This window comes from Neltuma alba, unplaced genomic scaffold (assembly GCF_004799145.2).
Source record: "Neltuma alba isolate B1F8T4 unplaced genomic scaffold, ASM479914v2 tig00010708_pilon, whole genome shotgun sequence".
NCBI classification, from domain to species: Eukaryota; Viridiplantae; Streptophyta; class Magnoliopsida; order Fabales; family Fabaceae; genus Neltuma; species Neltuma alba.
The window spans coordinates 28489-43988 of record NW_021635543.1 but is presented as its reverse complement, the minus strand read 5'-3'; the positions used below and the strand labels follow the sequence as shown (position 1 = coordinate 43988).

The window sequence follows — 15500 nt, the reverse complement described above, 5'->3', positions numbered from 1 at the left end:
GGACCACTTTAGATGGCCTTAGATTCAAGAATACCAAATCTGGAATTTTGCTTCGCGGGTACTGTTCACGCAGAATTTCCAGAATTTTTGCTCAACTTTGAAAATTCATAATTAATTCTAGAAAACTCCAAATTGAGTGCTTCCAAGTCTCACTGAAAGATCCTTAAGTTAAATTTAAATGAAAATAGTTTCAGGAACCAGTTCTACGCGCCGAACAGTACCGGAACTGTACGGAACTCGAAACTCTTCCAAAAGTTCAACACTGTTTCCAGATTTCAAACCCTAACTTTGAAAAATCACCATAAATCGTACACATATCCAAATGAAGTGTTCTACCTAGGATTTAAAGCTCACAGAGTGTACTTTAAGCATGAAAAATTTCAGAATCAGATACGCACAGTAACTAATCCGAAATAGGCATAAAATCAGGTGCTATAAAACCACATACCGTGTTTTAGAGTTTGATCTGGCTTGGAACCACTTGGCCTTTCTTTCTCCCTCTTCTTTCTCTCTCTAGAAACCATTTTGCAAGAGCTTCCCCATGGATTCCTTATGCTTGGACGAAATGGTAGGGAGGGGAGGGGGTATTTATAGAAAAACAGACCGAATCTGGACCGTTGATCTTAAAAATACGTGGCTCGATCTGGACTGTCCATTTTCTCTTTTGATCTTACGGTGACAAGTGTCCTATGACATCATGCTTACCTCATCATGATGACATCATGCTTACATCATCAAGCCACATGTCTTAATCCGACCGCACACGTGCCTTGCATCCGACCGTACACGTGTCTTCCATCTAGCCGTACACGTAATATTTTCTTTTTCTCATCTAACCGTACACTTGTCACTTTTATGTCCTTTCATCATTTATGGCATTAAAATAGGGAGAAAATAAATGGAAATTCGTGCAAAAATATCTCCTTAATTATTTCTCCACCTATCAAGCCAATCTTGCACCATATCAGATACTTTTCGGGTCCTGACTTACCCTGTACCACCAGGACATGTTCTGACACTATTTTCTCATCTTAATTAAGTACATATATGGTGCCACCTTAGAGGAGTATAGATGAAAATAATTAGCTCTACTGACAGGCTACTTAACCTTACTGAGTCATGCAGTAGATATTTCGCTATAATGGGTAGACAAAAGATTGTCTAAAATATTCCCATACTGCGTTCTGATTTTTATGCTGTCCATAAATATCTTCTGGTGACTCAGCATGATGACTCGTAGGTGTCATGATTACGCTTGATGACTCAGCATGATGACTCGTCGGTGTCATGATTACGCTTGATGACTCAGCATGCTGACTCAGCATCGTCATGATGGCTTTTAGATATTTTCTTTGGTTTTGTCTCCTATTTAGGGGACAAAATTATTTAATATTTGACTGGAGCATTTTATTCAGTCCAGAGCTCCAAAAATTCATCCAAAAATATCATAAAATTCCTCATATTCTAGAGAAAATCTGTGAATTTTCTCAGGTCATAACTCAGCCTATAGCCCCACTTAAAAATCATTCTTTAAAATGCCTTTTTTGGGCACAACTGGCTTTTAAGTATTCTTAAAGCCATTTTGCTTGTCTTCTAGGGATGAGACTAATTTTATAATTTTCTATAGTCTCTTAGATCATACATCCCCATTTTACCATAATTTTCTAAGGTTTCCTTATGACTCAAACAATTAAATCTACCTCTACATCTTAAATTGAGCCATAAACTTGTAAATTCCTTTTAAGTTACCTCAGGGGTATTTTCATCATCTCTCTTCACAAAAGAGTCTTAGAATATTATTTCCCATTTTCTGGATTTTCTTAGAATTTTCTAAGTACTTTCCATTTTTACCCCTGATGGCCGTAACTTTCTGAATTTACGGTTTTACCCCTGCTTAGGCTCAACCTCATCAAACAATCTCTTTGAGGCTTCTAACTTAACCTTTGGTCTGTATCTAGCCTCTTTTCTCTTTCTGGGCCTTTGAGACTTTACTGGAGCCTCTAACTTTGATTACCCTTTAGCCCCTTAAAACTTTCACTTTGCAGTTTAGTCCCTGAAACTGCTTTAACTTCCTTTCTCATCTTTAAGACCTCTACTAAAAGGGGTCTGGTAGCCTATCTCATTCAGGCTATTTCTGATACTTCTAGGCCTAAAAATCAGGATGTTACAACCTACATCAGGGATTAGACCTTTGCACGAACGATTAGACAATTTGCAAGAGAGACAAATAAGTTAACAACAGAAATTAGAGCATTCACAAGTGTCGTTCATCTGCTGAACAACGTGTCCTCTTAAATATGCAAGTGCCCTCCTTCACCTGAATAAGGTGTCCATTTCCATGAGGAACTAGGGAATTTGCTACTCCGATACATATATTCACAACTGTAATCAGTCCATTTACATGTGCCGTCCTTGACTTGAACAGGGTGCGCATTTACAAGGGGAACTAGCCAATTTGCACAACACATACCGATATTCACACGTGGAATCAGTCCGTTCACATGTCGACTGGTCCAGCTAAAGCATGTGTCCGTGAGGGAACAAGTGCGGGAGAGCGCATTGCAAGGGGAACTAGCCTATTTATAAAATACATACCTATATTCACACGTGGAATCCGTCCGTTCATATTGGCAAAGGGGACTAGCTAATTTGCAAGACACATACTTGGCTTCACATGTGGACTGATTCACCTGATGCATGCGTCTTCCTCAAGTGTGGGACAGCCCATTTACAAGTGGGACTAGACAATTCGCACCATACATGCATATTTTCACAACTATAAATAATCCATTTGCATCTAACTTACTCGTACTGAAGGTGTCCGTGGGTGAATAGCTGTGCAAGGGCCCATTTGCAAATGAGATAAGACAATTTGCCACATACATACAAATATTTACAACTACAAATAGTCCATTTGCTTGCGGACTGATTCACCTGGAGAAGCTGTCCAAGTATGGTTTCGTATACCATTTGCAAGTGACATTAGACAATTGGCAACATACATATATATATTCACAACTGTAATCAGTCCATTTACATATGACGACCTTCACTCGAAGAAGCTGTCCGTCAGTGGACAGGCAGGGGAATCTCCGTTTGCAAGTAACATTACACAATTTGCAACATACATACAAATATTTACAACTAAAAATAGTCCATTCGCATGCGGACTGATTCACCTGGAGAAGCTGTCCAAGTATGGTTTCGTATACCATTTGCAAGTGACATTAGACAATTGGCAACATACATATATATATTCACAACTGTAATCAGTCCATTTACATATGACGACCTTCACCCGAAGAAGCTGTCCGTCAGTGGACAGGCAGGGGAATCTCCGTTTGCAAGTGACATTACACAATTTGCAACATACATACAAATATTTACAACTAAAAATAGTCCATTCGCATGCGGACTGATTCACCTGGAGAAGCTGTCTAAGTATGGTTTCGTATACCATTTGCAAGTGACATTAGACAATTGGCAACATACATATATATATATATATTCACAACTGTAATCAGTCCATTTACATATGACGACCTTCACCCGAAGAAGCTGTCCGTCAGTGGACAAGCAGGGGAATCTCCGTTTGCAAGTGACATTACACAATTTGCAACATACATACAAATATTTACAACTAAAAATAGTCCATTCGCATGCGGACTGATTCACCTGGAGAAGCTGTCCAAGTATGGTTTCGTATACCATTTGCAAGTGACATTAGACAATTGGCAACATACATATATATATATTCACAACTGTAATCAGTCCATTTACATATGACGACCTTCACTCGAAGAAGCTGTCCGTCAGTGGACAGGCAGGGGAATCTCCGTTTGCAAGTGACATTACACAATTTGCAACATACATACAAATATTTACAACTAAAAATAGTTCATTCGCATGCGGACTGATTCACCTGGAGAAGCTGTCCAAGTATGGTTTTGTATACCATTTGCAAGTGACATTAGACAATTGGCAACATACATATATATATATTCACAACTGTAATCAGTCCATTTACATATGACGACCTTCACCCGAAGAAGCTGTCCGTCAGTGGACAGGCAGGGGAATCTCCGTTTGCAAGTGACATTACACAATTTGCAACATACATACAAATATTTACAACTAAAAATAGTCCATTCGCATGCGGACTGATTCACCTGGAGAAGCTGTCCAAGTATGGTTTCGTATACCATTTGCAAGTGACATTAGACAATTGGCAACATACATATATATATATTCACAACTGTAATCAGTCCATTTACATATGACGACCTTCACCCGAAGAAGCTGTCCGTCAGTGGACAGGCAGGGGAATCTCCGTTTGCAAGTGACATTACACAATTTGCAACATACATACAAATATTTACAACTAAAAATAGTCCATTCGCATGTGGACAGATTACAGCCTAACATATCCTGCGACAGCTATAGTCACCTACTGTCATGAAATTTTTCAACTATTGACACCACTATACAAAATATAATCGAACCCACCACCAAAAAATCAAAATGGGTTGTCATAGCTACTTCCCCAACAACTCAACAACTACATAGTGGGGCTCATTTATGTACAAAAGTAGCTGTGTGTTGAACCAAAAAAATAAAAGACCATTTTGAGCAACAAAGTCACCCAGGGTTCGGGTTAGTGCAAATCTTTCTAGTGTGACCAGCTTCACCACATCCTAAGCAATGATACGCTTTCTTCTGCTGGAATTGTGATTCAATCCTCCTACCTCTGGGTCTTCCAGCACGCCGAGTTGTCAATGGTGGTTGTAGGAAGATGGTGGACGAGTAATCTTCATATCGAAGGGAATCTGGCCTAGGGATGTCATGGGTCTCAACTGGAATCATGAGTCTGCCATAAATTTTCTTTTGGGCTGAGAGTAAAAAGCAATCCTTAACATATGCATATATATTACCATATACCTTCTTGATTGCAACACACGCATGTGGGCAAGGTAGTCCTGACATTTGCCAACCTTTGCAGGTGCATTCACGTAACACAAGATTTACCCGCACATCTAGGTTTCCCCATCTGACCCTGAAATTGTTCATTCCATAATTTTACACATCCATTCTTTCTGATCTGGCCACATGATCCATCAACTTTTCCTCTATATTAGGTCCCACACCATTGCTCCAATTCGTCATGGCTTCTTTGCTGTGGTACATCTTGTTTGCCAATTTTTCCTTGTGCTCATGTATCAAGACAGCTATGTTGTGCTTCCTCTCACCAACAAGCCAAGCATTAAAGGATTCGGCTAGATTTGTTGTGATATTGTCCCACCTCTTGTAGGGAAATTTGCTTTGTGCCCAACGCTCAATGTCTCCATTTGTTTGAAGCCATTGTCCTAATTCTGGACAAAATGCCATTAGCTTTTCCATACTGCAATCAAAGTCTCTATCAAGTCTTGCGTATGCAATACAATCAAGTAATTTTAGTGCAACTTCCTTTGTCTGTCCGCTGGTCCTCCTCTTTCCCCTGGTTATCTTCAAAAACTCAGCACTGTAATTCTCCTTCACATGACGGTAGCAAAAAGCATGTCGATCTCCTCCAAACACGGCTTGCACTGCACCTTTTATTGAGTTGTGTCTATCCGATACTATTGTCACTTCTAATGAGCCTGTAATATCCTTTATGTTACCAAGAAACCATGCCCAGTCATCAAGCGTCTCACCTCTAACAATCGCATATGCAAGTGGGAATAATTCATTATCCGCGTCATACGCTTGTGCTCCCAATAACGTTCCTTTGTACGGACCACTCAAGTGGCATCCATCCACATATAATACAGGTCTGCCACCTTTCAAAAACCCTTCTACACAGCAATCGTATGCAATAAATACAGCTTGAAATCTATTATCTGATGATACAACCCACTTTGCTACCGTTTCTGGATCACTTTCCTTCAGCCTTTCACATATCCAAGGGATTAGCATATAAGACTCCTGCGGACAACCATGAATTTTTGCCAATGCTTTCTCTTTCGCCCTATATGCTTGTTGGTAGTTGAGCCTCAACCCATACTCTCTTTCCAAATCCCGTCTAATGTCATTTGGAGCTTTGTGCATGCAAGAAATCAACTCATCTATTATGACTGCTGAAGCAAGTTTGCACCTCTTTTTCTGAGGGACAACTAAGTTGTCTTGTGCATAATGCAAGTGTTCATAGTTAAATCTTCTCACAACTAGGAATCCATTATTCTCACCTACACCATATGCTGAAATTTCCCAGGGACAACCATCTACACAGCACTTCACAATCATCTTATGCCTATCATTCTTTACGTACCGGTAACCAAACTTGTGTGCAAGGCTATACTTATATAATGCCTCTCTAAAATGTTCAGCACTAACAAAGGTTTGCCCTCTTGACATCAACAAATCTGCCCACTTTGATGAATTCATCACCGCTATTGGGGTTGGCAACGTTTCTATACCTACACTTCCTATCAGTGTTGGCACATCTTGTACGGAAGATATGTTTATGTTGTCTATGTCTAGATCCAATTCCATTGCAGATACTGACATTCCACAAGGGCCAACCAAATCATCTAACCTGCATAAACAAATACAGCTATTCAGTATTACAGTTCAATTTATCAAAATTGGACATATTCTTTCTTATCCTACACACAATCTTAATAAAACCAGTTGAGAACAACTTACTCTTGTACACTGTCCAGCTGTGACACTTGTGTGAAGTCTTTCTCATTCTCACAAACATAAACATGGCCACTACTATTGTTGTACTCAATTACTTGTCCAACACCAATATCGTCAACAAGATCCAAGAATGTATCCCGGTCAAAGCTAACTGTGTACTTCATTTTATATTCACGAGTCCCTGGCCACACATCATGAGCTACCATGCATTGTAGTTCTTCATATGTCAGCCCTTCTCTAATCAATCTTCCAGTAATGATGCCCCCTTCATAAATGAATTTCCCTTCTGAGGTCTTTACAAAGTGCCCTCTAACATGAAAGATGCAAAATACTTGTTTCCTACTACTGCTAGCCATTTATCCTCTGCTGCTGCACATCATTCAAGTATGAGACAACGTACGTTTACATCAGCAATTTGACAATTGACAACAAGAATTAGTATTTTCACAACATTATATTGCTTTTTCTCGCACACAACCAGAATTACCAAATTTACCATCGTACTATGTATTTTCACCATTCCTCTGCGCGTCTACCTGTCATATAACCCATTCCAGGCCACACACCCATTTCCCTTTCTTTTTTGCCTACCTATGTTCCTTCAGCAGTGCATTATTCTCAATATGCACCCACTTTTGAAAACATCACAAACACCACATCTTTAACAACTTAAAACAACATCAGCATGAATTTCTTAAACCATAAAACCGTAAGATTTGCAACTCACTCCCAACCTACATGCCCATGCACTTAAATACTCATTTCTTCCTCATTCACCCATCACAACCCACCTGTGCTAACCGAATCACACCAACAAAACCAAAATTTTAACAACAAAATCTTACCTCCCACGCCAACCTGACGCTACTTCCAGAGAACACGCAACACTGTAGGGCACACTTGCAACTTCTCTCTCTTGCACCAACTCTAGCTTGGAGTCCGAAAGACGACGGAGGGACGGACCGCAAAAGTGAAGCTCCGCCACTGCGTTTTCTCAGCTCATGGTTGTTAGCTATCTCCCTTTCGCACCGGCGCGCTGCATGGGAGAGGCAGGAAATAACGCCATCTCCTCCCTTTCCGTCTTTCTTCCGTCTTTTACACCCGCTGATAATATGTCTCATTTTCGGAGGAAATAAGTCTTCATTAGGGGCAGTGGTGTCATTTCACTTGTGGAATTAATATCAGATTGGCCCCTTGGTCCTGCAGTGAGATTTCAGAATGTTTTGGGGGCTCTTTGAAATTATTTGTCTTCTGCGGTCCTACAGTGAAATTTCCCCTATTTTTTATGCTACTTAAGCTGATAAATGTAGCTAATCGATATTTTAGATTGGTCTCTGTAGGAAATAGCACTATTTCTTGTTTACTCGAATATCAGATAGCTTAATTGTATATTACTTTAATTAACATTATTGTTTCAGTGGATGCAACAAGTTTTTTAGAGGCCTGGATTCTATGTAATAATGAATCTTATATGTTATCAGATTTGCCAAAAAAGGTGTAAATTTCTTGTCTTACCGGGGAGATTATACTTGCTAGAATAATATTTTAGTGTAATAATATCTTGGGATTTGAGATTGCTTAAGGGTTTGTTTGGTTTGAGGCGAGAGTAGGGGAGGGAAGGGTAGGGAAGGGGAGGGGAGGTTTAAAATATATTTAATAAATAATATATTTATAAAAAAATTAATTTTATAATATTATAATTTTTATTTAAATTTTTTTTATATATATTTTTTTAATTATAATAATTTATATATTTTATTTTTTACTTAGGATAATATATTTTTTATTTGAAATAAATATTATAATAATATATTTTATGGTAGAAGTATAATATTAAAAAAATCATAAGGGTATAACGGTCCAAAAATTTAACTCCCCTCCAAAACCCCTAATTTGGAGGGGAGCTAAAATGGGGGGAAGGAGGGGAGGGGAGGGGACATTTTGGCTTCCCTTCCCTCCAAAATTTTTAACCAAATGAGGGGAGGGGCTCATTTTCCCTCTCCTCCCCTACCCTCCCCTCCAACCAAACACACCCTAAGGTGCACTAATTTTGGATAAATCATGACGGTAGTTCCTACCCTAAAAAGTGATGATAGTGTTAATTAACTAACATTGGAGCTTAAGTGAAAGCATCAGGGCAATATGATTGATGCAGAACACAATAAAAAAATAATGAAGAAAACCTAAAACTCTTCCAAGATCTCAATACTTTTGTGGCGTCAGTTCCTACATTTGGGCTTAGTTTAATATGAGCAAATCATAATGAACCTTCAATACAAACATAAAAGATTTAGCTTGTTACTAATTTCAAATCTTAAATTTGAACAAGGTATCAGTAGTGCATTTTCTATTTGTTATGCATTATTTATTTTGAGGCAAGTCAATGATAATTTTAAAGAAGTAAAGCCAAACTGCTTAACATAAAACTATCCTTATATTTGGTTAGTGACTCATATTGCTAATGCTCTAATCATTGAATTGAAGCTAACGTGATAATATTAAAAATCTTCCATCTTCCATGGGAAGTGTTTTATTATAATTGACTCTTTTAATAAGATTTTGGTTTCCCAGGAAACGGTACATCCCTTGAGATATCTTGAACTTTTTTACACTATTAGGAAAAAAGCTTTTAACAGTGGTTAAAATAAGTTTTTTTACGGCGGTTTTGGAGCAATGTGAATTCTGTTGACATTGTAAGAAGAATAAAACACAGTAGTTTAAAACTGCCGTGAAAAATAACTTTCCACGGCGGTTATACAAATAACCACAGTTAAAAACCCCAATTTTTTTTTTTTATAATATTTTGTCAATTTCTTTTACAACCTTGCAATTTACAAACCCAAATCAACTAGTAGAGATAGAAGAATATGCGGAACTATTTCAAGATGTTTATCCTAACACTAACATCCAATTCTTATTCAATCACCTAATATATCAACAAATACTCAACTAGTTAATAATCAAACAATGAACTAAACTGTGATGAATGACTTAACTATTTCACATTTTCAAAATTCTCTAGCAATGTCGTTGACAAAGTATCCCTCATTAAGTTGATTTCCTCCATGTCATATGACACCCTATCTTGGAATGCCTGTAAATTAAAAACAGCATAGTCATTAGTCAACTTGATCAAAAATGTGAATAGAATTCAAGAATTGCATGCAATGTAACCTATATTTACCTCGTTTAATTTCTCAGTCACCCCTGTCTCTATGATGTTATTTATATAGTGGATGATATAATATCCGCATTCAACACTCCAAATTGATAACGGTACTAATAAAATGAAATATAAAATTGAATTTGGTTGTCTAAAATTTTTTTATAAACGTTAACTTTGATTATTGAAATGATTTGTAAGCATGTATTTAGACAACATACTTGTGGGAGAATCCTGTTAGATTTAAGGTTTTGATGATAACAATTTAAGCAAATTCTGGTTTAGTAAGATTGATGGATTAACTGATTGATCAAAGCTTTATCGATCACATGACAGATAAAATATCTCAATATAAAAGTAACTTGGTAGTAAAGTTAATCGATAAATTGATAGATAATTCAAATTATATGGTTGATCGATTAATTGATCAATCATCGTTAACACCGTTTAATATACAAGTATGTAGAAAATTATCGATCACTTGATCGATAATTAGATGACCAAACAACTGACAGATAAAGAGACATAATTCTAGTAAGTGTTTATCGATCACATGATCGATAAATAAGTCATTAATGAGAGGACAGATAAATGGTAAAGCTTCCTACTCACGTTGTATTTTGTTTTAATCACCATTTATCGATCACAGCTTTATCGATAACTTGTTCTGTCATTGCATAATAACTTACCTGTTTATCGATATTTTCTTAATGTTTAAGTGTGTTGACAAGTTCTTTATCGATCACTTGATCGATCAGTGGTTTATCAATCAACTGATCTATCATCACCTTTTCATTAGATTAAACTATTTTAAATTTTTCTTCGATCACTTGATTGATCATTGATTTATCGATGAAATGATCGATCATCCAATCTTTTGAATATTCTGTTCTCACATAACGTGATTAATCAAACATTTTCCTAGCATTTCAGAACTAAGTCTCTCGACTATATTTTTATCGACCACTTGATTGATCACTTACTCGATCATTATATATTTTGTGCCCTTTGTGAAAATCTTTGTTAAACCTTTTTATCTATCAAATTTTCTATCATCCATTTATCAATAAAGTATTCAATCAATGTTCTTTGAAAATCAACTTCTGTTTTGCTTAGCTTATCTATAACTTGATAGATCAAACATTTTTTGATCACTTATTTAATCAATGATCTAGTTCTTTCAATAACAAGAAGCTACGGTGAGATTTAAAAACTTTTGAATATTTCTCTTCAAGCTTTTCTCAGCCTTCTTGTTTATCTTAATTCTCTATTTTAAGAGATTCAAAATCATATGTGACCTTAACCCTTTTCTCTACATAATCTTTCTGAAGTCACTCTTTTCATTTATCAATCACTTGATAGATCATTAGTTAATATGTAACCTGATCGATAAATGTAGTTATCTGTTTCAAAATCTTTCACTTTAATTAATTGATAACTTAATCAATCAACTAGTTATCAATCATGACTTCGATCAAGGATGTTCAATTTATGTTTAAAGTATCTGGTGATTAATTGATTCCCTTTTCAACTACCACATGAATATTATTATCACTTGATCAGTTATCTTTATGAGTTTCATTTTGAAGGAAAAACATATTAGTTTCAAGTATTGTTACAGAATATGAAGCTCAGCAGATATTCAACGGATATCTAGTAGCCCTTAACCTACCGTGTCAGAAGCATTAATGGCGAATACCGTTGTAACTGGGAAAACACGCAATTGAACTTCCAACAGCTGGAAGCTCTTCAGTCTAACAGTTAATTAAACTTCTCTAACTATAAAAGGCGTGAAGAGCATGAGGATTTGAATACGCGGGCTACCTTCTACAAAAAGTTTTACTGTTGCATTCAATACTCTGCTCTTTACTAAGCTTCAGTGTTTTATATTCATTTACTCTGTAAGAGAGATTGATACACCTTCTTTACTCACTTTCTGAGAGTAACTCAAGAGTGTAGACTCTTGAGAGGGATTGTAACCTTACGAGTAGTAAGGGAGAGTGATTGATAAAATCAATTGTTGTACTAAGACGCTAAGAGCCCGTTTAATTTTGGATCATAGTGAAAATCTCAGAGGTGTTCTGAGGACTGGACGTAGGTCAGTGGTTAAGACCAAAACAGTATAGATCCGGTCTTTGATCTACAGTGAAATCTTTCTAACTCAAAGCTCTTTGTTTTTATTAATTTCAATGTTTCAATACGGTTAAATTTTTTATAAGTCACCTAATTCACTCCCTCTTGGGTGAGACTACTACTAACAAATCCATCTTGGTGGTAGTGGGATAGAGCGGGACCACAGCGCATTAATATAAAACTATGAAAATGTGAAAAACAGAATGTGAGATAGGGTTAGTTTAAATCTTTCCACGGCGGTTATTAAGAAAACCGCCATGAAAAGTACTTTTAATGGCGGTTAAGCAAATAACTACTGTTAAAAGTACTTTCCATGGCGGTTTTCTTAATAACCGCCGTGGAAAGTTATCGGTCACAACACATATTTACAAAAATGCTATTGCTTTTTTTTTTGCACGGCATTTTTCAATTTAACTGCCGTTGTTTTCCATCGTTATATGTCTGTTTTGTAGTAGTGTTAGGTCTCTTGTAATGTTGTTGATTCACTCGCTAGCCTTGCTTTATCAATCAAGGGAAAATAACATACTTTTTGCTTATGGATTTACTAATGCACCATTTACTACAAAAAAATAGACTTTAGGTGACGACTTTTGGTGGTGACAAAAAATCACCCTTGAAAGTCTACTTTTAGTGGCGACTTTCACCGCTAAAAGTAAGACTTTCGGCGGCAACTAAAAAGTCACTGCTGAAAGTGACTTTCAGCAGTGACACTAAAAAGTCACAGCTAAAAGTAAGACTTTCAGCAATGACAAAAATGTTGCCATTGAAAGTCCACTTTCTGTGGTGACTTTTTTTGTCACTGCTAGAAGTCCACTTTTACGGGTTTTTTTCCACTGCTAAAAGGTGTACTTTCAGTAGTGACCTTTTAGGGTCACTGTTAAAAGTAGACTTTCAGTGATAACTATTAGTGTCACCGCTAAAGGTCCGACTTTCAGCGACGACTTTCTATTGTCACCGCTAAAAGTATAATCTAATAATATATATTTTATTTTACAATAATAATAAACAAATTCAATCTAGCTCAACGGCAAGACGATTGGACACGAAAAGAGGTGGTCACAAGTTCAAACCTTAAAGAAGACACATTTAAGGTGAAAATATTTGGTGGTGACGTGGCAGGGATGGATGACGTGGCATGAGAGTGGTGATGTGACAATGACGTGGAGGTAGCCGATGATGACATGGAGGTGGCTAGTGGTGACGTGGCATCCGGTCAGTGATGATGTGGTGATCGGTAGTGATGAGGTGGAGGTGGCTAGTGATGACGTGACGTCGACGGTGATGACGTGGTGTCAGTAAAGCCAATTTTTCTTAGGCATCACTTTCATCGGCGACAAAAAAGTCACCGCTGAAAGTCACTTTTGGCAGCGACAAACAAAGTTCTTTCAGTGACAACAATAAGGTCGCCGCCAAAACAAGCTTTCAATGGCGACATTGAAACTTCTAAAAGTCGCAGCTAAAAATGTCTTTCAGCAATGACTTTTTTTGTCGCCACTAAAAATTTTCAACCATGGTCGCTGCAGGAATGACTTTTCAGTGGCGACTTGAAAACTTTGAGCAGCGACAAAAGTCATTTTTTTTGCAATGATTCAACGGATTGTTAAAAATGTACTTCATTGGGTCATTTTCTGTGAAACAAACAGATAAAAAATTGCCATGTAATCGTAGATCATATTAGCAAGTATGATTAAAATTGGCATAACTTTTGATTTTCCATCATATATTTATGTTTGCTTCTTTGATTCATGAAAGCGAGATTTTTGGGGATGTTGCCGCTAGCTTTTCCTAACTTGTTTCTTGTCTCTTTTTAACCATTATTTTGCCTATTATTTTGCCTGGTTACCCTGATCGTGAAACTAACAAAGCTTATTTTGTCACTTGAGGACAGCTATGGAATGGAAGCTCATTTATGTTCGATCTGCTGAGGATGAAACATATGATCAATCACTTGAGAGTGTAACTCGTTGGTCTTGTCAATGTTGGAAACTATTGCTTTGTATTACAAGCAAGCTTCATGCACACTATTACTCAGATTTGTGTTTTAATTGCAATGTGATCTGTGAATTCTTGTTGATATTTTGCAGGCTGACCCACTAGATCCATCAAAGATTCATGAAGAAGATATTATTGGTGCCACAGTGCTCTTGCTGACCTGCTCTTATCTAGGTTAGGAATTTGTCAGAGTGGAATACTATGTGAACAATGACTATGAGGATGAGCATTTAAGGGAAGAACCTCTACCAAAGGTTTTGATTGATGAGGTTCAAAAGAACATACTCCTCCGGTCCTTAATATAAGACCCATTTAACTAATTTGATTAGATTAAGGAAGTTAGATAAATTAGTTAATTATAAAAAATGTAACACGTTTTTCCTAAAATACCATAATCATCTTTCTTAATACCCCCTTTTCATCTTCTACTTGATTATGGTTGAGGGAGTATCCATAGGGGTGATTTAGAGAAAATTGATAAATATGAGAAATGGGTCTTATATTTAGGATCAAAACTAACTAAACAATTCAGTCCTATATTAAGGACCAGAGGAGTATTATTCTGATAAACCCAGGGTTACTAAGTTCCCCATCAATTTCCATCCAGAAAACAATGAAAACTCAGAGCAACCTCCTCCAACTGAGCATCCATCCCAAATCGATGAAAATGGAGAGGTGCAACTTGCTCCCCCTGATCATGTTCAACCAGATGAGCATCAATCTTAAATTTTACAAGTATAGAGAAACATTTTGTTTTGAACCTTTATAATTTTGTGCTAAAGGATGCATATAAGATGCCATTAACATGGATGCTTGAGTTCTACAGTTGCTGTCAACCATCTGAAATTGGCTGAGACATTTAGGATGTGATGATTAACATACACATGCTTACATTTGTGATTTTTGAAACCCAGTTTCTTTCAATGAATCCCTATGGCGCTTTCAATTTGGTTTTGATTGTCGAAATGCAATTCAGTGACTAGATTCTGTTAGTTATTTTCTTCACGGTATGTAATATTTGAGATAAATGCGTATTAATTTGGGCATTTTGAATTTTACGTTCTTCAGAATTCTTTTGGTCTGATTTTTATAAATTGATCTGCTTCATGGAATCAATAATCAAGCAGTGCTTAACAATGATGCGGTAAGACACTATTGCAAATGCTTGGTTTATTATCAAAGATTCTATTCATCAAATATTATTGTCACTTGTAGTATAAAAGAAGCCATGTAATCCGTTAAGAGACTGATAATAATATTATGCTAGTTGCTTTTGTTTGTGTCAGCGTTTGGTTTTTAAATAAAAGGCTACGGAATAAATCATACAAGTTGCATAGACAAAAGCAATAGCATGGCCAAATTAGGTTGGCAATTGGCATAGTGATATGGGCTCTTGTCACTTAATTAAGTGGTTGGAAATATGAATCTCAATTCTTGTGTATATAGTAACCTAGTCGTTGGAGAGGCCTACCCTTCGCTCTCATACTCTGGGAGAGTTTAATTTCTGTTGTCAGTAGTGCATTGTGTTGGTGTC

At 36.8% G+C, this 15500-nt stretch overlaps 1 protein-coding gene and 1 pseudogene across 1 annotated transcript; one reads left to right on the top strand and one right to left on the bottom strand.

Annotated features, from left to right (window-relative positions):
* Positions 1 to 5076: 5076 nt before the first annotated feature.
* LOC114758509 (uncharacterized) lies at positions 5077 to 7034 on the bottom strand. Its single transcript, XM_028947558.1, has 2 exons — positions 6682 to 7034; positions 5077 to 6571 (listed from the first exon to the last, which is right to left on the bottom strand). The coding sequence occupies exons 1-2, from the start codon at positions 7032 to 7034 to the stop codon at positions 5077 to 5079; spliced, it is 1848 nt and encodes a 615-aa protein (XP_028803391.1).
* Positions 7035 to 13864: 6830 nt separating this feature from the next.
* Positions 13865 to 14983, top strand: LOC114758508 (probable histone chaperone ASF1A; annotated as a pseudogene).
* The last annotated feature ends 517 nt before the right edge of the window (positions 14984 to 15500 follow it).